Below are 25,061 nucleotides of genomic sequence, written 5' to 3' on the forward strand. Positions count from 1 at the left end.
GATAGCCTTTTAAAAACGAAATTGGCAGTATTTTACTATCAGGACCTGTTACACACACACCAGTACATATCCCACCTCTCACATATACTGCACCCCGCCCAGGTGGGGTACCTTGGGCTTTACCATATGTGCAAGGAAAGGGAAGGGTAGGACCTGGCAAGTGTGTGCACTTGCCAGGTCAACATGGCGGTTAACAAACTGCGCACAGGCACTTCTATGGCAGGCCTGAGACCTCTTTTTAGGGCTACTCATGTGGGTGGCACAATCAGTGCTTCAAGCCCGCTAGTAGCATTTGATTTACCAGCCCTGGCACATTCAGTGCACTTTACTAGGAACCTACTGGTAAAACAAATATGCCAATCGGGGAGAACCAATTACAATATCAGTTTACACAGGGAACACTTGCACTTTGTCACTGATCAGCAGTGGCAAAGTGCCCAAAGCATCTAAGCCAGCAAAAACATAGGAAGTCGAGGCAAAAGTCAGGGAAAACCACTCCAAGGACACAGATGACAGATTTTTATTTTATTTAAATGAGTAAGTGGGTTACTGCTTTTAGACAGATACTTTTCTTACTTGCAGTTCATAAGTTGTAATCCTTCAAATACAGCACAGTGAGGTATGAAGGACATGGGGGTTACATCTTGTAACCCTCACTGTTTAATGTAACACATCCTTTATATTGATGAACGCACATATGATTTATTGTCAATGTATTAGTTAGCTGTATGGGTGATGTAAAGTGGCACTACTCATCCCAATGCATGGTGTCGGAGTGCTTTACATCACACGTACACAAATAACAATTTAGATACTGCTTTTTTGTTTTTTCTTTTATAATGCATAATAGCAAAGTGTTCCCTCTGCCTCAAATCTTTCTTGAACATCGAAGTATGAGGGTAACTCTGTAGACTTTTTTCTGTATTTGGGTGTTCATCGGTTACTGAGGTAAAACCCAAGCCCTGACAGGTAAGAGTGTAAACATTTTAAAACAATGAAGTAATACTATCACAATATGTGTTGCAATATGCTGCATAATTTCCTATTCTTGCCACATAGTTTATCCACCCTGCAGAAGAATTTGGCCATCGCCTGCAGCATAATTCCAGTGACTCATTATAATGCTCTAGAACAGCTGACCAATGTACTGCAAACAATGTGTTCTACTTTGCTGCCAATCAACACAGGGCTGACTTTGCCTGATGTTATCATACTTTTTAGGTCTCGCCTGGCATTGCAGAGCGCATGCGCTTCTTGCTCTGCGAGGGCTTTTTGGAATCGATACGGATTGAGAAGGGGACTTTAAGCCACGCGGTTCTTTTTAATTGGCTTGCGTCAGCGTTTATGTTAAACGCTGGTGTGTGATTGGCAATTGGGCTTACTTGTTACCACCTTGTCTTCTTTTAGTCCGGCCCATTTCAACAGGGTGACGCCATCTTTGTCCCCTTGAGGTAGCAAACGCCGCCTATCATCGCTGCCAAGGTGTGAGCTGCATGGGCTGCTGCAGCCTCTCGGGGCACGGCACGGACATGGCAATCCGCTCTGCCAGCGGCTGGCCGCCTTGGAATGTTTACGAGCACAACAAAACTCCCCTCTACAAACCCACCTCCAACCCTCAGAGAGATAACCGCTTTATTGATGGCTTCATGTAAGTTTGCTTCCTACTTCTTCCCAGGCAGCGTGCATGCACAGGGTTTTGCATCAGCTGGGCCCCAAGGAAGCGGGTAACCCGAGCTCTGCCTAAAACGAAGGTGAGTAAAATGTTAGCTTGTAGGCACCGAATTCCTGCTGCTGATAAAAAGGCACCCGTGATTAACGGCAGGGTAAACAAACCTTGCAGGGCTGTCTCACATGTTTAAAAACTGACAGAAGCATGCATTTTTTATCTAAGTTTATTTATTTTTTCAACTTTATACAGCACGGACATGGCCCAAAGGTATCTAATTGCTTTAGAACATATAATGACAGGACAACATTTTTTCAAAACCAGGAGACATATAATTTTGTAGCAAAATACTTCAGACTTCTTGTAAAATAGCATGAGTTCATGAGTGTACTGTTGTTAGAGGCTTTACGTTTATCACAACCCCAGTTAGGTATCCATGGCGCTACGTGTTTTTCTCTTCCCCAAGAATGCCCTGTTCAGTGCTCCTGTGTTTATCTAGCTTGTACACATGTGGAAAACTTCTTCAAAGACGCACAACAAACACAGGGATAACGAAAATGGCACTACCAAACTTTTGACCAGATAATTTCACACAACACGATGTAACATGACTTTTGACTTCCAAAATATAACAGGAAGTGATGTCGCTCAACCTTTGACCCCCTAGTGTCCATTTTTGATAACTACTTTTCGTAAATAGTTTTCAGGTTAGGCATCGTGTGCTTCTCTCATAGCTTCTTAGCATGTAAATAATATTTTTCAGGTAAGAAACCATACGCCTTTCACAGCTTCGTAGCACCTTTCGCTGTAGTAGTAATAGTAGTGCTCTGCTCTTTTTTTAGGTCTGGTCTAGAGACAGTCTTGGCTCTCTTGCCTGTCTAATTTTTCCAGAAATGTTAAACAAAACTAAAAACATTTTATATAAATAAAAGGACTTTGTCAGCCCTCATTATTGATGGATCTATTGAAGTGTCGTCCACAATTTTCTTCCGTCCCCCTAGGACTACAGCAAGTTGTGTAGAGTTCCCCCAGTTAAGCCACTAGTTTTCTAGACTGTGAGAATTGACCTGTTAGTCCTCGTCAAATAAAGTCGTCCACTTCAATGCCAGGATTGTCAGGCCGATATCTGCTATTGTTTCATGTTGTCATAATTTATTTTTGCTACAGATTTATTTTTATTTTTTCCAAGCATATGTATGCCATCTTTAGATGGCGAATTTTTTTTCTTTTTATTGGTTTTACACTTGTACCGCATATGTTTCCAAACAAGACCCGGACAGATTGGCTTTGTTAGTGCTTGTTTCATTAACGTGTTTATGCTTTGAAAAAAACTAGGCTAAACTAGATATGATCAAGTAATATTGTTAACAGTCGTATTAACATATTTAAAAAAAAAATGTTGCATGGTGTAAATCTGCAGAATTAGGATTTATGAGAACATCCAATTTAGTTAAACCCATAGAGACATTGCATGTGTGAATATAAGCTCAAACAATGATTGCCTCAGAGAAAATAATTTAGCACAACAAAACCATACATGTGCCAAAACTTAATTCACTTTTTTTAACGACTCTGCCTACTCTTCCTCTGTTTTCTTTCCCTGGATGTTGCTCAGTGTGTCACTGCTTTTATTCTAAAATTCTAGAGTGAATATTGAAAATAAATGGTCAGCATCCACTTATGCCAATGTGTAGCTCAAAATTAGGCCAGAATTCTGCATGGATAGTCAGGGTTGCTGTAATACAACAATGGTGCTGCTTAATGTTAAAGAGCACTGCTCGAACATTATTTGGTGCTGCATAATGTGCCAGGATACACACAAACAACCCATGGCTGGTATGAGTGACATGGCTTCTCAGGGTGCCGCAAGTGTTGCTCAAATATACCACAGTAGTTAAATGCGCAAAGCTGCTGTTCAGTATTGTAGCGGCACTTACTAAAGTACAAATGTGATGCTAAAGTGCCTGGAGTGATTTTAACGATGCCTACTCTGCGGCATTAAAATTTTCGCCGCTTTAGCGGCAGAAAACTGCCGCTAAAGCGGCGATAATGGGCTTGATAATATGCCGCAGAGAATTCCAATAGAAGCTCTTGTTGACACCAGAAGGTGGGCTTCTATGGGAATTCTCAGGGGCATATTATCAAGCCCATTATCACAGCTTTAGCTGCAGTTTTCTGCCGCTATAGCGGCGACCGTTTTAACGCCGTGCTTGATAATATGCCCCTGAGTCCGCAGTGCTCCCCAGTGCGCCAGTGGCGCTGCTCAGTTTTGTCACTGGTGCTACTTATTAATTCAGAGATACTCGGTGCACTTTTGGTAGGGATGCAAAATGCTATGTGTGCTAAGAATGCATTGTGCTGTTTTGTATTTCATATTGACAGTAGTTCCTGTTTAATGTACTTGTAGCACTGCTCATTGTGCAATAATATTCCTCAAACACTTCAGTTGTAAATGACAATGCCATTTATTTGTTTTAATAACACATACATAAAAGGCATTGTCATTTACAATGCCAATAGCTCAAACTCTCATAAATACGAGACCTGTTGCATTGCAAATGCTTCTTCTCCATACGGCGCTCTGAAATCGGATTTGGGTGTAGTTTCCACTTTATAAGGTGACAAACCGATAAAAGCACCAATAATATCACATCGACGTCCCTCCACATCCCAGTAAGTGTGGTCAAGTGCAAGCTGTCCTGGTTGACATGACCTTGCCCTCTGCAGTGTTCAGGGAATTAAAGGTACATGCATAACCTCTTTGTAATACGTAATCGATTTGTAACTGGATGAATAAATGGCTGGATAAACAGACACATACATAAAAGACTAAACAGATGGTTTACTAGCAGTAAAACTGGGAGCAGCGCTGTCAGCACAATCAACTGGGAGCAGCGCCGTCAGAAACCAACTAATAAACTAGCAGGAGCAGCTGAGAGCAAGATAAGTGAGAAGCGTGTTGTTGTGTGGAATAGAGTAGAACACGCCACCAGCATTGACATAGCTATGGCTGAAAGTAAGTTACGTAGTGTAAAGTGAAAAAGGAGCAGTGGAAGAGGACACGTCCTGGGGGCAATCCATGGGAGTCAACAAATTAGAACAAGCATTTGCAATGCAATAGGTCTCGCATTTATAAGAGTTTGAGCTATTGGCATTGTAAAATTACAATGCCTTTTATATATGTTTTGGTTTTAAAACAAATAAAAGGCATTGTCATTTACAATGTCAGTAGCATAAACTCGCATAAAAGCAGTGTGTGGCGTGCAGCAGTGTTTCGAGTAGCAGTGTGAGGCGTGCAGCAGTGTGCGGCATGCAGCATTGTGCTGCGTGCAGCAGTGTCGTGCAGCATGCAGCAGTTTCGTGCAGCAGTGTGCGGCGTGCAGCAGTGTGCGGCATGCAGCAGTGTGTGGCGTGCAAATAAAAGGCATTGTCATTTACAATGTCAGTAGCATAAACTCGCATAAAAGCAGTGTGTGGAGTGCAGCAGTGTGCGGCGTGCAGCAGTGTTTCGAGTAGCAGTGTGAGGCGTGCAGCAGTGTGCGGCATGCAGCATTGTGCTGCGTGCAGCAGTTTCGTGCAGCAGTGTGTGGCGTGCAGCAGTGTGTGGCGTGCAGCAGTGTGCAGCAGTGTGCGGCGTGCAGCAGTGTGCGGCGTGCAGCAGTGTGTGGCGTGCAGCAGTGTGTGGCGTGCAGCAGTGTGTGGCGTGCAGCACTGTGCGGCGTGCAGCAGTGTCGTGCAGCAGTGAGTAATGCAGCAGTGTGGGGTGTGCGTCGTGTGCGGCATGCAGCGGCGTGCAGCAGTGAGCGGCGTGCAGCAGTGAGCGGCGTGCAGCAGTGTGCGGTGTGCAGCAGTGTGCGGTTTGCAGCAGTGTGGAAGGGAACGAGCATATGTGGTGTGAGTTATAACGAAAGTTAATTGTTGTAAGAGGGGATGCAGGAAGTGAGGTCGAGCGCGCGCTGGCGAAAGCAGTCTGCTGCTTTCAAGTCAGATAACAGATGCCAGCTTTGCGCTTGAATGCCTCACATGCACTGGCCATAAACCGCATTCCTAAGGTCTTGTGCCCCTTACTAAATCTCTCTGAATGCGTGAGGCGGCGCACGCGCAGGAAGTAGCTGGTGGCAAATGGAATCTGCGTGGTTGTGCGCGTAACCGCCACCCGATCCACCTGGGAAGCCTTTGGGAGCATTTTCTGAAGCCCCTACATAAGTCTCGCTGAGCGATCGCTTACGCGATAGCCAGACGAGACCTAAAAAAGGAGGGACAAGCATGAACCATTATCCAATTTGAAGCAACGTTTTTTTTTTATTAAAGGACACCGACCAAAGCCAATTATAAGCTGTAAGCCCCTCACTGAATACAGCATGTAGAGAGACGGCGCATGCGCTGCCTAGGCTCGACCTAACCCTGGGAAATTGGCAGGCCTGGAAACTGCCCAGTAAGATACTGATGCCCATGCTGAAAGTAGAGTGAGGTGCCTTGTGGGCTTGTAATTTACAGCCATCTGCTCTGGGAGACTCTGCTGAAAATCCTTAATGCACCGAGCCCTTAATCCTTAATTTATTTTTTGCCACTGGACAGATGAGTTTTTGTTTGAGAATGATAAGATTTTTTAGGTCTCGGCTCCAAGACGGCACACATGTACTGTCTCGAACCGTGGTATGTTTTATCTACATCATGGGCTTCTGCCCGCCCATAGTCTTGCAATTGGCTGCAGCAATCCTCACTCCGTTCCGCGGTCTTCCCATTTGCCTAGGGCATGCATACGTCATGCCTCTTCTCATTTTTAGCCCTGCCAGAGCTACTGCCCGACTACTCTTGAACTTACACAGTGGTCATTGTGGACATTGTTTTGGGACAACTTCTTGAAGTCTCCAGGCCGAATACAACCGGCACAAGGTGACGGACGGACGTATGGACGGACGTATGGACGGACGTATGTATGGACGTATGTATGGACGGACGGGTGGACGTATGGACAGACGTATGTATGTATGGACGGACGGTTGGGTGGATGAACAAACAAACAAAAACAAACGGTTGGGTGGATGAACAGACGGACGGTTGGGTGGATGAACAGACGGACGGTTGGGTGGATGAACAGACGGACGGGTGGATGAACAGACGGACGGGTGGATGAACAGACGGACGGGTGGATGAACAGACGGACGGGTGGATGAACAGACGGACGGGTGGATGAACAGAAGGACGGGTGGATGAACAGACGGACGGACGGTTAGCTGAGTGGATGGACAGACGGACGGATGGATGGATGGATGGATGGACGTACGTACAGACAGACAGACAGTCGGACAGGTGGGTGGGTGGAAGGATGGATAGACGGAGGGGCGACTGGACGGACGAGTGGGTGGATGGATGGATTGATTGATGGGCAAGCGGTTGGGTGGACAGATGGATGGAAGGGTGGGTGGGGGGGATTGGTGGGGGGGTGGATGGATGGATGGACGGATGGGTGGGTGGGTGGGCGGGCAGTTGGGTGGACGGGTGGCAGGACGGACGGATGGCAGGACGGACGGGTTTGGATGGATGGATGGATTGAGGGACGGTTGGTTGGTTGGGTGGACGGGTGGACGGACGGGTGGTTGGGTACACGGATGGATGGATGGATGGATGGATGGACGGACGGTTGGGTAGACGGTAGGGTGGACGGACAGACGGATGGACTGTTGGGTGGCTGGACGGACGGTTGGCAGGACGGACGGATGGTCAGACGGGTGGCAGGACGGACGGGTTTGGATAGAGGGACGGACGGACGGTTGGTTGGATGGATGGATGGATGGATGGATGGATGGTTGGGTGGTTGGATGGGCGGTTGGATGGGCGGTTGGATGGTTGGGTGGATGGGCGGTTGGATGGTTGGGTGGATGGGCGGTTGGGTGGATGGGCGGTTGGGTGGATGGGCGGTTGGGTGGATGGGCGGGTGGACGGGCGGTTGGGTGGATGGGCGGTTGGGTGGATGGGCGGGTGGACGGGCGGTTGGGTGGGTGGGTGGACGGGCGGTTGGGTGGACGGGCGGGCGGTTGGGTGGACGGGCGGTTGGGTGGACGGGCGGGCGGGCGGTTGGGTGGGTGGACGGGCGGTTGGGTGGATGGATGGATGGATGGACGGGCGGATGGATGGATGGACGGGCGGATGGATGGATGGACGGGCGGATGGATGGATGGATGGATGGATGGGCGGGCGGGCGGGCGGGCGGGCGGGCGGACGGGCGGACGGTTGGGCGGACAGACAGACGGATGGACTGTTGGGTGGCTGGACGGACGGACGGGTGGCTGGCCGGACGGACGGACGGACGGGTGGCTGGACGGACGGTTGGCTGGACGGACGGACGGGTGGCTGGACGGACGGACGGTTGGCTGGACGGACGGACGGACGGGTGGCTGGACGGACGGACGGACGGGTGGCTGGACGGACGGACGGACGGGTGGCTGGACGGACGGACGGGTGGCTGGACGGACGGGTGGCTGGACGGACGGACGGACGGGTGGCTGGACGGACGGTTGGGTGGCTGGACGGACGGACGGACGGGTGGGTGGCTGGACGGACGGTTGCGTGGCTGGACGGTTGGGTGGCTGGATGGACGGTTGGGTGGCTGGATGGTTGGGTGGCTGGATGGACGGTTGGGTGGCTGGATGGTTGGGTGGCTGGCTGGATGGACGGTTGGGTGGCTGGACGGACGGACGGGTGGGTGGCTGGACGGACGGACAGTTGGGTGGCTGGACGGACAGTTGGGTGGCTGGACGGACAGTTGGGTGGCTGGACGGACGGATGGACAGTTGGGTGGATGGACGGACGGATGGACAGTTGGGTGGATGGACGGACGGATGGACAGTTGGGTGGATGGACGGACGGGTGGATGGATGGATGGATGGGTGGGTGGGTGGGTGGGTGGGTGGACGGTCGGACGGTTGGGTTTATGGACGGATGGATGGTTGGGTTTATGGACGGATGGCTGAGTGGATGGATGGGTTTGGGTAGGTGCATGGATGGATAAGAGAATTGGTGCTTGGGTGGATGGATGCACACATGCATGGGTATGAACCAACTAAGTGCATACTGTTCATATTTTGAACAATGTAGTATTAATCATTCTGCTGAATCTTGTACAGGGTAAAGGGACATAATAGTTTGACAACTGCTCCCTCTTATCAGCTTAAAGTCAATGTGTTTGCTAGGTTTTATAGCTTTAAACAAGTGCAGTAACTTATGGATGTTTGAACAAAACTCACAGTAGTATGCAAACTAAATAACATAAATATACTTTGACATGTATTTGAGTCAGCCGTCTATTAACTTACTTTTAGATCCCTTCTTGACCTACTCAGATGTGCAGCAGTGTTTCGAGTAGCAGTGTGAGGCGTGCAGCAGTGTGCGGCATGCAGCATTGTGCTGCGTGCAGCAGTGTCGTGCAGCATGCAGCAGTTTCGTGCAGCAGTGTGCGGCGTGCAGCAGTGTGTGGCATGCAGCAGTGTGTGGCGTGCAAATAAAAGGCATTGTCATTTACAATGTCAGTAGCATAAACTCGCATAAAAGCAGTGTGTGGAGTGCAGCAGTGTGCGGCGTGCAGCAGTGTTTCGAGTAGCAGTGTGAGGCGTGCAGCAGTGTGCGGCATGCAGCATTGTGCTGCGTGCAGCAGTTTCGTGCAGCAGTGTGTGGCGTGCAGCAGTGTGTGGCGTGCAGCAGTGTGCAGCAGTGTGCGGCGTGCAGCAGTGTGTGGCGTGCAGCAGTGTGTGGCGTGCAGCAGTGTGTGGCGTGCAGCACTGTGCGGCGTGCAGCAGTGTCGTGCAGCAGTGAGTAATGCAGCAGTGTGGGGTGTGCGTCGTGTGCGGCGTGCAGCAGTGTGCAGCATGCAGCGGCGTGCAGCAGTGAGCGGCGTGCAGCAGTGTGCGGTGTGCAGCGGTGTGCAGCGGTGTGCAGCAGTGTGCGGTGTGCAGCAGTGTGCGGTTTGCAGCAGTGTGGAAGGGAACGAGCATATGTGGTGTGAGTTATAACGAAAGTTAATTGTTGTAAGAGGGGATGCAGGAAGTGAGGTCGAGCGCGCGCTGGCGAAAGCAGTCTGCTGCTTTCAAGTCAGATAACAGATGCCAGCTTTGCGCTTGAATGCCTCACATGCACTGGCCATAAACCGCATTCCTAAGGTCTTGTGCCCCTTACTAAATCTCTCTGAATGCGTGAGGCGGCGCACGCGCAGGAAGTAGCTGGTGGCAAATGGAATCTGCGTGGTTGTGCGCGTAACCGCCACCCGATCCACCTGGGAAGCCTTTGGGAGCATTTTCTGAAGCCCCTACATAAGTCTCGCTGAGCGATCGCTTACGCGATAGCCAGACGAGACCTAAAAAAGGAGGGACAAGCATGAACCATTATCCAATTTGAAGCAACGTTTTTTTTTTTATTAAAGGACACCGACCAAAGCCAATTATAAGCTGTAAGCCCCTCACTGAATACAGCATGTAGAGAGACGGCGCATGCGCTGCCTAGGCTCGACCTAACCCTGGGAAATTGGCAGGCCTGGAAACTGCCCAGTAAGATACTGATGCCCATGCTGAAAGTAGAGTGAGGTGCCTTGTGGGCTTGTAATTTACAGCCATCTGCTCTGTACTTTTAGATCCCTTCTTGACCTACTCAGATGTGTCTGTAAAACTGACCATTGTCCTTAATTTCCACCCTTCGTCCTTAATTTTCAGTCACTACCCAGAATTTGCCCCCCTGACGTTCTTGCCACCACCGACCGTCAGAGGATTATAGAAATATTAACATGCTGGGAACAGAGGAACAGCTAATGAGAACACCGTGTCACTTCCTTGCTCACGATTGTTGTTCGGCAAGTGGAGCTTGATACCTCCTAATAGCAGTGGCACCTTCTGTCAGCTGGGGCACCATGTTTCGAGTCTGGCTGTTCATTTGCAAATTTTGGAGTACTAATGTTTTTTCCCTTTTTCCTGCAGCACATTAATGTATTGAATTAAATTCCATCTGCATTTCTGTAGTGACTTAATTTAATATATTAAGCCAGCTACAATATAGTAGTAACTCTATAAATAATATGATGCCTGATGCCTGGTGCCTGAAAGGAAACAAGACCCTCCTGTATTAACAAAATTGAGTAACGTCCCTCATCGTCTAGTGACATATCTTTTTTTATGTATTTATTTTGCCCCTGTTGATCTGGAAAAAACGTAAAGAGCATTAAAATCAGGTCCTGCTCAGTGACACTGTCTTCTAGGGGTTCCGATTGCTAAATATTCTGAGGTGTAACGGTTAAAAGTGCTGGCTAATCATGAGGCTTTTGAGTGCGCCCCTTGCCCCCCAGCTTGAGGTGTTTACTGTAGCGGCACCCGCATGCAAGGCTCTTTTTAGGTCTCGGCTAGCGAAGGCTGCGCTTGCGTTGTCTCGCTCGCGAGATTTAATGTTTTTTAGTACGGGGCTTGAACCCGCCCCTCTTCTCCATTGGCTGGATTCCTAAACGGAGGCCAGCCATTGGAGAAGAGGTGCGTCTGTCCGTTTAAGCCCCGTCTTTTTCGGATTCGGGGGCGTGTTTTTTACTTTCTTTCTCTCCTCTGGAATGTAAACATTCCAGCCAATGGGAAGAGGAGAGAAAGAAAAACACGCCCCCAATCCGAAAATTTGCTGCGTTTCTCCGAGAAATTTTTCTGCTTGACCTCGGAGAAACATGGTTAGCAAGTCGGCGAGCTCCTGCGGGGTCCTGGGGTATGCACAATATCTGAAGTTGTCTCTAAGCATGTGCCGAATATTGTATATATTTTACATGGGATATTGAATGTACTGGGGATGTGGTTGCCTTTCATTTGTGAAAGCGTGGACGCACACTTGGAACCTTTTATGCCATTACAGTATGTATTTACGTTCTTGACACTGTATTATTAACTATGTGCATGTTATTTAAATACTATGCTGATGTCTGAGACACGCATGAGACCGTTTGCAGATCATCTGCAATGTGACTTTCAACAAACTGCTCGATACTGCTCTTCCATTCGAGCAGGGATGAAGGCGGGTTTTAGCTTGCCACTGGGAAAGTGTACCGAGTAGTTTTGTTTCTTTTTATTTACTCGACACGGAAATATCTCGAACGCGTTTTAGGACATTTCGCAATACTGCCAGCGCTCAGAGGGTGCCCTGCCCAGTTACAGACGCGTCACGTTTGGCAAACTTTCCACCGTGCCCCTTGCGTGCACGCAGAGCCAGCGTTATCTGTTTTTGTTCCGCCGCTCACGGAGCCGTGACCGTAGCCGTTTGTGTACCTTCACCTTCACAGAAGGATGTGAGCGGTCGGGCCTCCTCGCCTGACTGTGCGATGCTTTTTAGGTGTGGGAGGCTCTGTCTGTGTGTGGGTAACTCTGTGTGTGTGTGTAGGTGGCTCTATGGGTGGCTCTATTTGTGTGTGGGTTGCTCTATGTGAGTGGCTCTGTATGTGTGGGTGGCTCTGTGTGTGGGTGGCTTTGTGTGTGTGGCTCTGTGTGTGGGTGCAAATGCAATAGGTCTCGCATTGGAGAGTGATTAAGCTATTGACATTGTAAATAACAATGCAGTTTCTTTAGATGTTTTAAAAACAAAAACATAAACAAGAATAATGTCATGAGCAATGCCAACAGCTCTAACTTTAACAATGCCGAGACCATTGCATTGTAAATGCTTGTTTGCTAGCGTGTTTGGGTTTCGTTTCTTTCTCTACTCCAGACCATGACCTAAATGATTCGAATAATGGTCTCCTAAGTGCTGCTGATCCATTGCCAGGCTATAAATATTACTGCCAGTTGATCCCGCAAATTGGTTTACAGTGATCGAAAGGATTTAACATTGACAACTCCAATAACTTGCATTGCCGAGACCAATTGGCTATCTCAATGCTCTTTTTTTCTGAATAGTTGCTTGATTATATATCGCACTGCCTGGAAGTGATGGAAAGTCTTCCCCCTACAGTACAATTACGACCACGGGTGCCGTCTTCTGAGAAATGACTTCTAAAGTGTTTGGAAGTTCGTTGTAGCAGATGTAATTCACACATTTGAAAATCAATGTGAGAACTTTTGCAGATTGGTAACTCAATATAACAGATCATATTTAAGTGCAGGTCCTCATTCCCTATTCTTTATTGCGACAAATGATGAAAGGAGGCTACGTATTATACAAAAATATTTAACCAAACATGTTGGAGAACTGGTCGTGTTAATCTTAACATTAGAGCTGTTATTAAAACTGGTCATGTTAACCTTAGAGCAAAGTTTACAGCATAGAAGCATTCAACACATTTCATCTGGTACAGAGCTGCTAACTTTGGAAGCAAGAGACCTAGGCCATGGTCTTCAATTTCCAACTGCTGTGCGACTTAATCAGGTGAATCAAATATGTGCATGTCATCACACTGGGTATTTTTTTTTTTTTTCATAAAGGTTTTTTGCTAGTGCTGTTCAGCATTGGCACAAAGCACCATTTTCTTTCACCTGATGCTAATCCGCATCCTCAATAAGCATTGTCCGAGGCTAAAGTTCCGCAAATGTCTTTTAATGGCAAGACTTATTGGCTTTTCCAATAAATGCTGTGTTTGTTCTTCCCTTGGAGCGTAGTCTCTATATGGTCTTTTTGATTTGCCAGACTTGTATCATTACACTGCTCCCATTTGGGATTTTCGATTTCATTCAGCAGTCCCTAAGAGTGCATGTGTGTTCTAGCTGTCTCCCTTGTGTGATGGTCCAACCTCCCAGCCCTCATCCCCTCTATATTGCTCCTCACCCCTACCAGCTTGTCTGTGAAAGCACAGCAACAGGGATATTTTGCCGGACCATGGCTGAAGAGCAGATGTAAGGGCTGTCTTTGTTTTATCGTCTTTATTCAATCAATACATTTATAAAGCACGCTACTCACCCGCGAGGGTCTCAAGACGCTGAAGGGAGGGGGGGCCGCTACTGCTCGAATAGCCAGGTCTTGAGGTGTTTCCTGAAGGTGAGATGGTCCTGGGTCAGTCGTAGGTGTGCGGGGAGGGAGTTCCATGTCTTGGCGGCCAGGTAGGAGAATGATCTTCATCCCGTGGTGTTTCTGCGAATTTGTGGGACGGTGGCGAGGGCGAGGCTGGTGGAGCGGAGCTGGCGGGTAGGAGTGTAGAACGAGAAGCGGTTGTTGAGGTATTCGGCGCCCATGTCATGGAGTGCTTTGTGTGCGTGGGTGAGGAGCCTGAACGTGATCCTCTTGCTGATGGGGAGCCAGTGCAGGTTTCTCAGGTGGGCAGATATGTGGCTGTGGCGAGGGATGTCGAGGATGAGTCGTGCGGAGGCGTTCTGTATGCGCTGAAGACGTTTCTGAAGTTTGGCTGTGGTTCCTGCGTAAAGGGCGTTCCCGTAGTCCAGTGGGCTGGTGACGAGGACCTGGGTGACAGTCTTTCTGGTTTCGGTGGGGATCCACCGGAAGATCTTTCGGAGTAGGCGCAGGGTGTTGAAGCATGAGGATGAGATGGCGTTGACTTGTTTGGTCATCGTGAGGGAGGAGTCCAGGAGGAATCCCAGGTTGCGTGCGTGGTCCATGAAAGCACAAGTGTTGCCACTCAAAGGCTTTTATAGTGCTGTGGCAGGGTCATCTGCTGCACTCACTCAGCTGTGGTCTGAGGCAGTGCCTTTTGAAGGGTTTGAATTTGTTTCATGTCTACTTCAGGGGACCACAAAATGACTGACTCCTCTGGTAAGTAAATTAGTCCTTGGTAAGAATTTCCCCTTAAATTTAACACTGCCTTATTCCTTTTGCATTATGTTCAGATTCAGTGAAGAGAATTTGAAAATAAATCATGCCATGTATAGTTTTTAGATGATCTAAGATGTTTTTTGCTAACCATATCTTATAAACCAGCATTGGCAAACCAACCACTGAGCACTCGCATTATAAAGGCAAGACCTGGTATCTTTTTCAGCGCATATTTTATTACATGAGCCTGGCAGAGGTGAAAAACTGTCGGGCCATACCTCAAAATGTACACTGCACATTTTTGTTCATGTTCAGCATCCTCCGTTTATTAAAAAAGTTGCTTATGGTCTTCTTAAGGGATGTCTCTGCTGTGTTTTGTCATCAGTTACGCTGAAGCTTTCATCGTGTGTCTGTTAATGTGTCAAGAAAGGTCCTTTCTATGGGGACAAAGTCCATTTCTAATCAACAAATCACATTAGTTGACCTGAGTACTCTGACACTGCACAATTGTATTTGACTTTTTCGCAGGCTAACGTATTTTTCCTGTATATTTTATTTGACATGGAATTTGAATGACCTGAAATTATTTTTTTTGCAATTATTCTAATTCAGTGCAGGATACATTTTTCACTGTTTTTCCCTCTTCATACAGACCCGTATGCAGAGTTTGCAGCCGGATCCCAAAGCCCAATACAGGGGTGTGTATGAAGCGCTTAAAAGAATTGTCCGCACTGAAGGCGTATGGCGACCTCTACGAGGGATCAACATTACCATGCTTGGTGCAGGCCCTGCCCACGCCTTGTACTTTGCCTGCTATGAAAATATGAAACGGACTTTAAGCAACGTCATTCAACAAGGTGGAAACAGCCACATAGCAAACGGTACTTCTTTTTAATTCAGTCGGTTTTTAATTGCGAGGTGTTTGATGAATGATAAAAACGCATAGATGTATTTGTTTTGACTAGGGAAACCTTGAATTCAATGTTTAATTTTAACCTTGAAGGTTTAAATACAAATTAAGCTTTACAACGAAAAGGACAAAATAAATATTACATCAAAATCAAGTGAAATACATGTAGAATATAGTTTAGTGCTGTCCTAGGGACCTTGATAAAACAAAATATTAAAGGGGCCAAAAAGTGAAAAGAAAGTGTGCCTTTTTACCTAATCTTAACACCCTCAACAATCACCCAGAATTAGGGTTTTCGGATGTATCTCTTCTCATTATTCCCTTTTCTCTTTTTTTCAACGTGTTGCATACTATAAAATGCAAATTGCTGTCTGTACATGCTTTTTTTCCGCAACCTATGATCCATCTTTTTCTGCTTCTTTAATCTGCCCTATGTAATAATTTTCTTTGGACCATTTACAGTGATGCATTGAAATCCCATCAAAGCTTTTTTACAGTTTAAGTAATTGCCCATATATGCCCTATGGTGAGCCTGCATATTCTTCGCATTTGGACATGTAAATAGCCAACCAGTACACTACTGTCTTTTTTTTCTGCTGTAATAGCCTTGCCAGTGCAACACAGGTTTCCACTCAGTGGTGAGCAAATCCTAGTTTTTGTTCAGAAAGCAATCCCTTATGCTATAAATATGCGTCACCCAGAGTAGTTTTTTCAAACTTTACATTTTGACCTAGACTGAGACTGTTGAACATGCTCTTTTGATAAGGCACCTGGTGTCTTGTGAAACTGTCTGTCGGGTTTGGGATGTTTGGTCAAAGTCCTTCCGGGAGAGTAGGTCTTAGGAAGTGAAAATATGGACCCTTTTCTATTCCACCTTGATTTCAGTGTGGAGTGTCACAAGGATTCTCATTCACTCCTTGATGGATTTGCACCTATATATCACCCCCGTTTGGTTTGGTCGTCATTCATAACTACAGATTTTCGTCCTTTTTCTAAGGCCTTTTAGATGATTTAAAGACCTTGCCGAGATTGTCATACAGTACCTTGGGAGCAGAGAGCGGAACTTGATGCATCAAAAACTCAGGTTGTGCTGTTCGGACATCACAATCCATGTTCTAGTCTAGCTGCATGTTCATAGCTAGCCACTTTGCTTGTACTTCCCACTAAGTTTGAAAATGGGAAAAAAAGGAAAATTAGACTACATCACAATCCATGTTCTAGTCTAGCTGCATGTTCATAGCTAGCCACTTTGCTTGTACTTCCCACTAAGTTTGAAAATGGGAAAAAAAGGAAAATTAGACTAAGGTCAACGTACTAGATGAATTCAAAGTTTGCAGATTTGTACTGTAGTTAAACTGCTGTTTGAAATTAGGTAATCTCTGGAGAAAGCTCCCCTGTTTGCCCCAGAATCATCTCACAGAGTAGGGGTGGGGCCACAGGTAAAATCCAAATTTGGCTATAGCAATAGCCTAAACCCCGGCCCATTTCAGGTTCAGGTGAAACCTTTACAGTCTATTCAAAATGCAACCATTTGTGTAGGTAATGGCCTCAAAACTGGAGGTTTTTCGAATATTTATGCTCTATGAACTTGGTATTTGGTAGACAACATTTATGTGGTATAAACAAAATTGGTCGACCAGCTTCTGTTTGTTGTCACTCGGACTAAGTATAAAACAAGGAATATGCAGAAGCGCTGTTATTGGTCTTTTAGTGGTTTTCCAGTGCATTAATTGGTCCTTATTGTTGATGTTCAGCATTGCACTTAATTTGTAGACCTTATATTGAGGTTCTAATTGTCTATCACTGTGATTGGGTTGGTGCTTGTGTTTGAGGTGCAGTGATGTGCTTATCTTGTTTACATTTAGACATAAAGGGTATAGTGCTGTCTTTACCGTTGAAAGGTATGCTTTTATTCCAAAGACTAATTATGTTTTTAAGAAATTCCGGGCTGGATATTTAGTAGTTAAAAGGCACTCCTTCTTTGATACCGTATTCAACTTCACCTGCTGTTACACCTAGATATGTATCCAAAGAAAAAGCTAGCAGCAAAAAGACTACCCTCTGCCTACATTGTTACAGCCAGGCAACGTTCCAGAAAGCACTCCATTTGACTCTAAGCTATATGTTAATGTCCTCCATCTTTCAGTCACAAAACACACTGCCCTGATAAGATGGAGTATCTGCATGGTACCTTCCAGGGGCTATGATCATACTTGATCCTTGGGTAAAAAAAAATAATTAAGAACTGTCATGTGTGCGCACGCACACTCACGAAGTCTCTCACACTCACTTTCTCTCAAACTCACTTTCTCTCACACTCACTTTCTCTCACACTCACTTTCTCTCACTCACTCTCACTCACTCTCTCTCACTCACTCTCTCTTACACTCACTCTCTCTCACTCTCTCTTACACTCACTCTCTCTCACTCTCTCTCACACTCACTCACTTTCTCTCACACTCACTCACTTTCTCTCACACTCGCTCACCTTCACTCACTCACTTTCACTTTTCACATATTCTTCTCTCACTTTTTCACACTTTCTTCTCGCACTTTTTCACACTTCTCACACTTTCTTCTCACACTCGCAGGCTCGCTCTTATAGACTCACTCTCACACAGACTCACACACAGACACGCACACTCTCTCCACCACACGCGCCCTCTCCAGCCGTCGCGCGCCCTCTCTCCAGCGTGCATATTTTAAATTTGCTTTTATGTCCTGCCGATCTTGTTTAGGTGGGATTTAAAACATTAAAAACCTTTCAGCTGTTGGGTAAACTGCCCTCAGCTTGCAGTTTGTCCATCAAATTGCAAGGAATCATGCCATGTCAAATGGTCGAGCTAATGGAGTTCTCTATAGACCGTGCCTTAGTCCTACCTTTTCCTCCTCTGAAAGAATCTTGTCCCTCAACTCTTTCTTTTCACTAAAGGACTGAACGTCACTCTCGGATTTTTTGAATTCATGCACACCGGTGGTTCTCCTGGCCAGATTGAACATGACAACTGCGCTATGTCCTCTGTTTCTGTTCTATGTATCATTTGTAGAATCTAGACCAAAGAACATTGTTATTAATGGAGCTCGACTTTTTCAAATTGTGGATTGAATCTCCGAGGCAAAGCTTTGTTTTTAGGCTCATGTGCCCGAGGTAGCAAGTTTAGTATGTTGTATATCCCCATGATATGCACTCATTTATTGAATGGGCACATTTTCTTTGTAGTGCAGAAGTTAAATTTAAAGAATAATGTGGGTGCATAAGGATTGTGCCATTATCCATAACACTTTTTCCTAAGCTACTATTTAATCTGTTTCGGTTCATATAGTTTTGCCTATGCACTCTGTGTGATTGACGAGTCAGGTAGTGAATCTGCCTATGCACTCCATTTGAGGCAAGTGAGCAACACCGTGCCTAGGCAAATCTCAAACTGGATTAGATTATAGTGTATTTAGGTAGCAAATCTGACAGATTGTTGAAGTATGGCTACTGTTTTAAATTTAAAATATACAATCTGGATTACTCGAGACTAAATTGTATCATAGCAACCATCCGGAACATAAAGCTGGTTTTCAGAGCCTCAACTATGAAAATGAGTTTTATCAGGACTTTACAGACTACTCCACTGTAATGTGCTATTTAAATAAGTCGAAAGGGAAGCCCACTCGTTTTAGTCAAATAAGCAATATTGCTTTGGCAATGTTGATCAAAAAGTCTACTACCCAGAGAGAGAAGAATGTGAATCAGATGTTTGAAGCAGACCTCTCGTGCTCCACATGAGTGAAGTCACAAGATGATTAGTCATTTTTTTCTTGTGGTTCATAATTGAGTTATTTGTTTTACATTTTACCTTTTCAATTTCTCATACTACGTCTTATGTGGGAATTGGGTGAACAAACATGGAGCTCAATTCATTGGTATTTTGATCGGTCTATTTTAAACAATTAATGTCTGCTGCATATTGGTAATCCATCAGTAGTACTTAATCACTGTGACAACAGCATTTATATAGAAAGTCTAAGGGAGAATGCAAACGTTGTGATCAGACTGTACATGTCTAAATAACATTCATACCAAAATATGAAAAATTTGCTGCTGAGTGGCTTTTTATTTTTCAGCAATAGATACGTTATCACATCTGCCCCATTTGAAATGTAGTGTCTTTCAAACTAGGGGAAACCCTGGGATGAAACTTTTTTGCTTTAGAACAATTCTCAAATGTGCATAGTTTGCATCTTGGTACGCAGAGGTTTACGAGATCTCTAAGGGAAGCACTGAGGTTAGACTATCCATTAAAAATGTATGTATGCCTTTAAGTTTTGCTTTCAATACCCCCTAATCTAGATGTGATAGCTATTGTGTCCAGGTTTTAGTCCCAGATTTGCCTGGGTCAGCAATTGTGGTAGAGTTAATAAGCCAGACAAAACCTTTTCAGTGAAAAAATCTACTGAGAACTTCCATTTGATGGCTTACTTGATCTGCATGCCCCCATTCGAGAAGTGGCTTCTGCTGGTGGCTTGACTCGAGTAGTGTTCTTGATTTTACTCTAGCTGTTTAAGCCATTGACTGCCTTTGTGGTAGGAATCGGTCCTCCTTGAAGGATTAGTAAACTGTTTTGTTAAAACGAGCTAGGAGTTTGCTTACACTTCTACAAGGTGGTTTCAGTAATGGTTCCTTCTTTCATACCTTAAAATTCTGACCATTTCATCTAAGCCAAAAGCTAAGTTTATCCTCGTCGTCCTGCTGTTTCGCACAATAAACTTTATTCAGACTGTGTTTTTAAAATGCTCTAATGTGTTTCTGCAAAAATCTCTTCCAGATCTCATACCTAGGTTATAATCTGTGGTTGACAGGAAATAAATCCCTCTACCAAACAATTACTTGTGGCCTATCCCCTCTGACTTTCTCCACTCCGATGCGAGGGGGAAGGAGCATCTGCAGTTACCTGGAAGAGAAGAAAGATATCACAATAGACCGATGGATGCTGAATATTGTTTAACATGGCTATCCTTTGTCAGTTCTTATGACCATATTGAATTTTCCCCTAAAGCCTGACACGATTTCTACTTTCGGCCTACCATTGACAACAGACACCCATCAGTCCCTTCATAACCTATGATACTCCTTCTGTGCCTTGTGATAAAAGACCTAGGAACTGGAGGGAATGGGGCTTGGCTGCACTCTTAAGCAGTTTGCTCACCTTAAGTTTTAAGGAAGAGCTTACTTTTGGGGAAGACGTTTGCTGCAAGAAGACAGTGCCTGCTAGTTGTGAGGGAGGACAAAATGTAATAAGTGTAACACATACATCATTCATTTTTTTTCTTTTTTACTTTGATTTAGTAGTGCAGTCCTTTAATTTTGATGGCTTTTCAGGTGTTCAAGATTGTGATGTTGCGACATGACTTTTTATTTCTATTTCCTACGTTACTATGCCTCTTACTGATTTGATTCAAGCGCGTGGAGGACACATACAGCACAAGGATCTATTGCATAGTAGTAAAAGTATCTATGGTGTTTTTTTTCTTTTAATTTAATTTTCCTTTGGTTCACATGTAGCCTACCTAACCTCGTCTAGAGGAATAGTCAGGACTTTATAAGAGACAACCTACTTGGTGCTTGAAGGCACTACAGTGGAATTCAAAGATCAATCCTGAAGATGTTGGTTGGACCCACAGAATGCGCTTGGCTAATTATTGAACTGATCATTCCCCAATCTTCCTTATGTATGCATCCTCTGTGTGTATATGTACAAGCATAGCCTTCTGTGAAAAATAGAAAGAGTCTGATCTAGTAACATGACTTTAGGCATTTTATCTGCGTGCATCATAGCCTGTGTTTTAAATAGCCCCTTGGTAATCCGTGAAGAATGGAGACTAAGAACTTCAACTTTGACTCATTAGGTGCTCCCATTGGTTTCATGCCTGGAGTGGAAGTGACAAGCCACGCCATGGATGCTAGAAGGACTCTTCAAACTTGGATGTCATAGACAACACCTGGTGCTTCTTTATCACTTAAAGAGGGGCTGCCCTTTAGTGGGTCAGCGTTTTAGAAGACCTGTTTTACCATTTCCATAGTCTCCTACTTATCCAGATGTACTTCAATTATTAATTGTTTTGTAGAAGTCCTAGATCCCTTATGGTAAAGGCAAGAGAGCTTTGATTGCCTTTTAGCATGCCCATTATTTGTGCTTGATAGCCACAATGTCTTTTACATGCTTTCTAAAACAATACTCCCGTTCCACCATTGTGAAGGCTGTCTTGCAGTTAATTTATGTAGTACTACAGAAGATGAGGCTGGTCATTTTACTGATTACTCGTACAAACTGCTTTCATTTCTGTTTGGGTTTCTCACATAGATTTAGGGTAATTGAAGCTAAAGGTAAGAGTAGGCATACAGTCTCTCACTATGTATTGGGGAGCTCTTTTTAGAATATGGTCCCCACACCTGTAATCAGTATAATTTAGTTTATTTCATCCCTCCCTCCCACAGTAGGTGCAACCCTTCAGATAACAATATTGGTGGACCGGACTCCTCCATAAAAGAAAGAAACAGTCCGAGACTGTTGGGTCCACCATTTCACAGGTGCACTGTCTCTACCTAAATGCCAGCTCCATTTTCAAACGCGCTAGAACTATGGGGTCTTCTGGCCACAGAAAGACCTGATCTTTGTTTTGTCACTGAAACATGGCTACAGCAGTCTCGTGCATTCCCATAAGCTTTTCCCTGGGCTTATAGGCCTAATTAGAATCAATAGCCTAAAGTGGGTGTGAAGGGGTGGCAATTGCTTTTAGAAACGCAGTGATAATAGTACTCTTAGAATCTGGTAGCAGCGACTAGGCAGAGATGGTTATTTCTAAACTTGAAACATTGTCAAGGTCCATCAGGAAGGGTGCATTAGTCCATCAACCTCCAGGGTCAAGTAAAAAGATTAGCTCTCAGGTGATAGAATGGCTGCGTTAGATAACGGTCATAAGACCATCTAAGTAGCAAGAAAGTCGTATGTAGACAGGATTAATAGATTAATAAGATTTGTGAAGGAATTCACTAATCCCACAATTTGTGCCCCACCAATTCCAACCTCTCAGGTCCTCTGCGATGTTCTTGCAACTCACTTTGAGGAAAATATCTCCAAGATCTACATGTCTTTTCCCAGTGATTGGAGCCCAGAGGGCTGACTTTATGTAATTCGCCAGACCCTATCCAACCCACAATCTTGGATACTTTAAATCCAGTTACTCCTGAACAAGTGTTGGCCCCGATTAATACAATCAAATCTGGGTCTCCGGATGATCCTGTCCTGCTTTATATTATGGCCACTCTGGCCTCAGCCCTTCTTGCCCCTACTACCGGCCTGCAAAATCTTTCCTTGAGCTCTGAATCCTTCCCAGTAAAATGGATAATTGCTCGTGTCAGACCGATACTAAAAACTAAAAAAAAACACAGCTGGCCCACGAGAGATGACAATCTATAGACCTATAGCTCAGCTTCTCTTTCTTGGAAAAGTCCTGGAGACCTTGGTCAAACGTCCACTTATAGCGTTTCCAGAAACCTGCTAGCTTTTGGGTCCCTCCCAGTCAGGATTACGGTTCTCCTATAGTACGGAAATTCATAAGTGGAGTTCCTGGACCTTGGACTGATGGAACTCAGCCATGTTGGTTTTACTAGACTTGTCCCCAGCTTTCGACACCATCTCCTATGCATCTTTAATTCAAAGATTGAGGGAGATTGGAGTGGCAGGTAAACAATTAGGCTTGTTGAAACACTTCTGGCTGATCGAACTCATTCAGTACAGCTTGACCTCTTCAAATCCAGAGCGATTGTACTGCACAGGGACCGTTTTTGAGCCACACCCTTTTTAGGTCTTGCATAGGCAGCGCATGCGCTGCCTCTACGAGGCATCAAGTAATCTGTATGTTGTGAGAAACTTCGCCTATTGCCGGGTAATTTCTCCTTCCCCTTTCCCTTTCTCCTTGCCATTTGTTTAACATTGGCATAGCTTTTCTTATGGGGCTTGTTATTGGCTGTAGTTAGGATGCGTCACTTCCGTTTATTCCGGAAGCAGCACAGCCTAACTACAGTTTTCGTCCGCTTTCAGCTCTTCCGCTCTTGTGTTTAAGGACTCTTTTTTTGCCCTTGTTTGTCAGTGCAATGGCAGCGGTGGGCACCACACACAACACTCTTGGCAATGGCGGGCGCATCTTGTTAATTTTTGTCCCGGCAGCTGCCTCTGCATCAGACCACCACCAGCGCTGCAGATGCTGGGCGTGCTGTGCAGACTCAACCCCCTGCCGACGCTGCGCTTCCGGCCTGTCATCTAGCAGCACCGTGTCCAGCTCTCCACCTTTGTCACGCTGGTCACGCCGTCTCCGTCGTTGATCGTCTCCGTTGTTGGTCGTGCGAGCACTGATGGTTAGGGACACCTTCAAGTAGCGAGGTGAGTCGGCCCCCTCTCCCTGCTCCGGCAATTCACTGCCACCAGCCCGTGGTAATCAGTCCTCCCCCTTCACCCTTGTGGTGTACGCTGCCCGGCCCGCGGGAGGAACGCTGGTTTGCAGTGCATGCGGCAGGGGAGACAGTGTGGGGACTGGCTGAGGGCCAGAGAGAGGGTGGTCTTGGCCTGCAGCTCCTGGCTCACTTTAAACCGAGGTGCTTGGGGCATTCGGGGCGGCAGTTTGTCCCGTGAACCGTCGATATGGCCTGAAGGGGCTTGGCTGTAGCAGCACACCGCCCCAGATATGTGCAACGCTGAGGCGATGCACAAGGCCATGGGTCAAGGGGGGGGACCGCTGGCATACCGAACCGGCTCCTCCTCACCGCCTCCCTTCAGCCAACAGCAGCCCCCGTGCTCTGCCTACATGGAGGACTACACTATCATGGCACAGCCCTACTGACTGCCTTCCTTTCCTCACACTGTTACCCCGCGGTAGAGCCACCGGACAACGGCTACATGCCCCGTGTCTGCCCCACAGAAACCGTTCCTGCCATAGACGTCATCCACAGCCCCATCCAAAGGCATGTGGCATCACAGAATAAGAACGGACGTGCTAGAGGTAGGCTTTTATTGATTTATTTGCACTTTCATGTAGTGTGTTCTTGACCTGAAGGTATCAGAGCGCTTTACATCCGAACAAGTTGCATTACAGACAAACACAAGGCTTGTTTAAATTCTTTTTTATAACTTGTTCCTAGCTGCAATTAGAATGTTGGATATGCTCCGTTGCACTGCGCCCGAGATGTCTAGTTTACAGTCACTTCCTTTACTTAAGACCTTTGAAAACACAAGAGCGGTCCCGCACGAGCCTCAGGCCTGCAGCGCAAAAGGTCAGCAAATCCTTAGCCTGGATCCTTTGTCCCTTAAAACCTAACCTCCTGCAGTTCGCTCATTAGTAAAATTATGTTATTGCAGTCTGAGTCAGGCACCTTCATTTGGCTGGTGCAGGATAACGTCTTTCTTGTATAATAGATACGTGTCTAGTATGGACCCAGCACGGCGAATTTAATTTACACAAAGAGAACAGTTAAACCTTTACTTTTCGGATTACAAAATTTTGTACAGTGTATTCAGGTGCTTGTTATTTGTTTTCTTCACTGAGCTTTGCACTTTCTTTGCTTCTGACTGATTCTCTTAACACCCTGTTTTATACTTTGGTGCACGCATGTTTGATTGTCTTGCTTTGCTTCCCACTCTTCCTAGATCCCGTCAATGCCCCTGCTCTCCTGGTGTGCCTCTTTGAGAAAAACCTTAACCTTCACAGATGTTACGAACTCATGCGCTGTTCACA

General features: G+C 45.9%; 1 protein-coding gene across 1 annotated transcript in view; it reads left to right on the plus strand.

Moving 5' to 3' along the window:
• SLC25A37 (solute carrier family 25 member 37) overlaps positions 1-25,061 on the plus strand; it is a 112,595-nt gene that overhangs the window by 48,212 nt on the left and 39,322 nt on the right. The window contains exon 2 of the mRNA XM_085633282.1: positions 15,027-15,255. Coding sequence (XP_085489408.1) covers positions 15,027-15,255 — 229 coding nt within the window. The remainder of the gene's footprint in view (positions 1-15,026; positions 15,256-25,061) is intronic.

Source organism: Triturus cristatus, chromosome 11, assembly GCF_964204655.1.
Source record: "Triturus cristatus chromosome 11, aTriCri1.1, whole genome shotgun sequence".
In the NCBI taxonomy this organism is placed as follows: domain Eukaryota; kingdom Metazoa; phylum Chordata; class Amphibia; order Caudata; family Salamandridae; genus Triturus; species Triturus cristatus.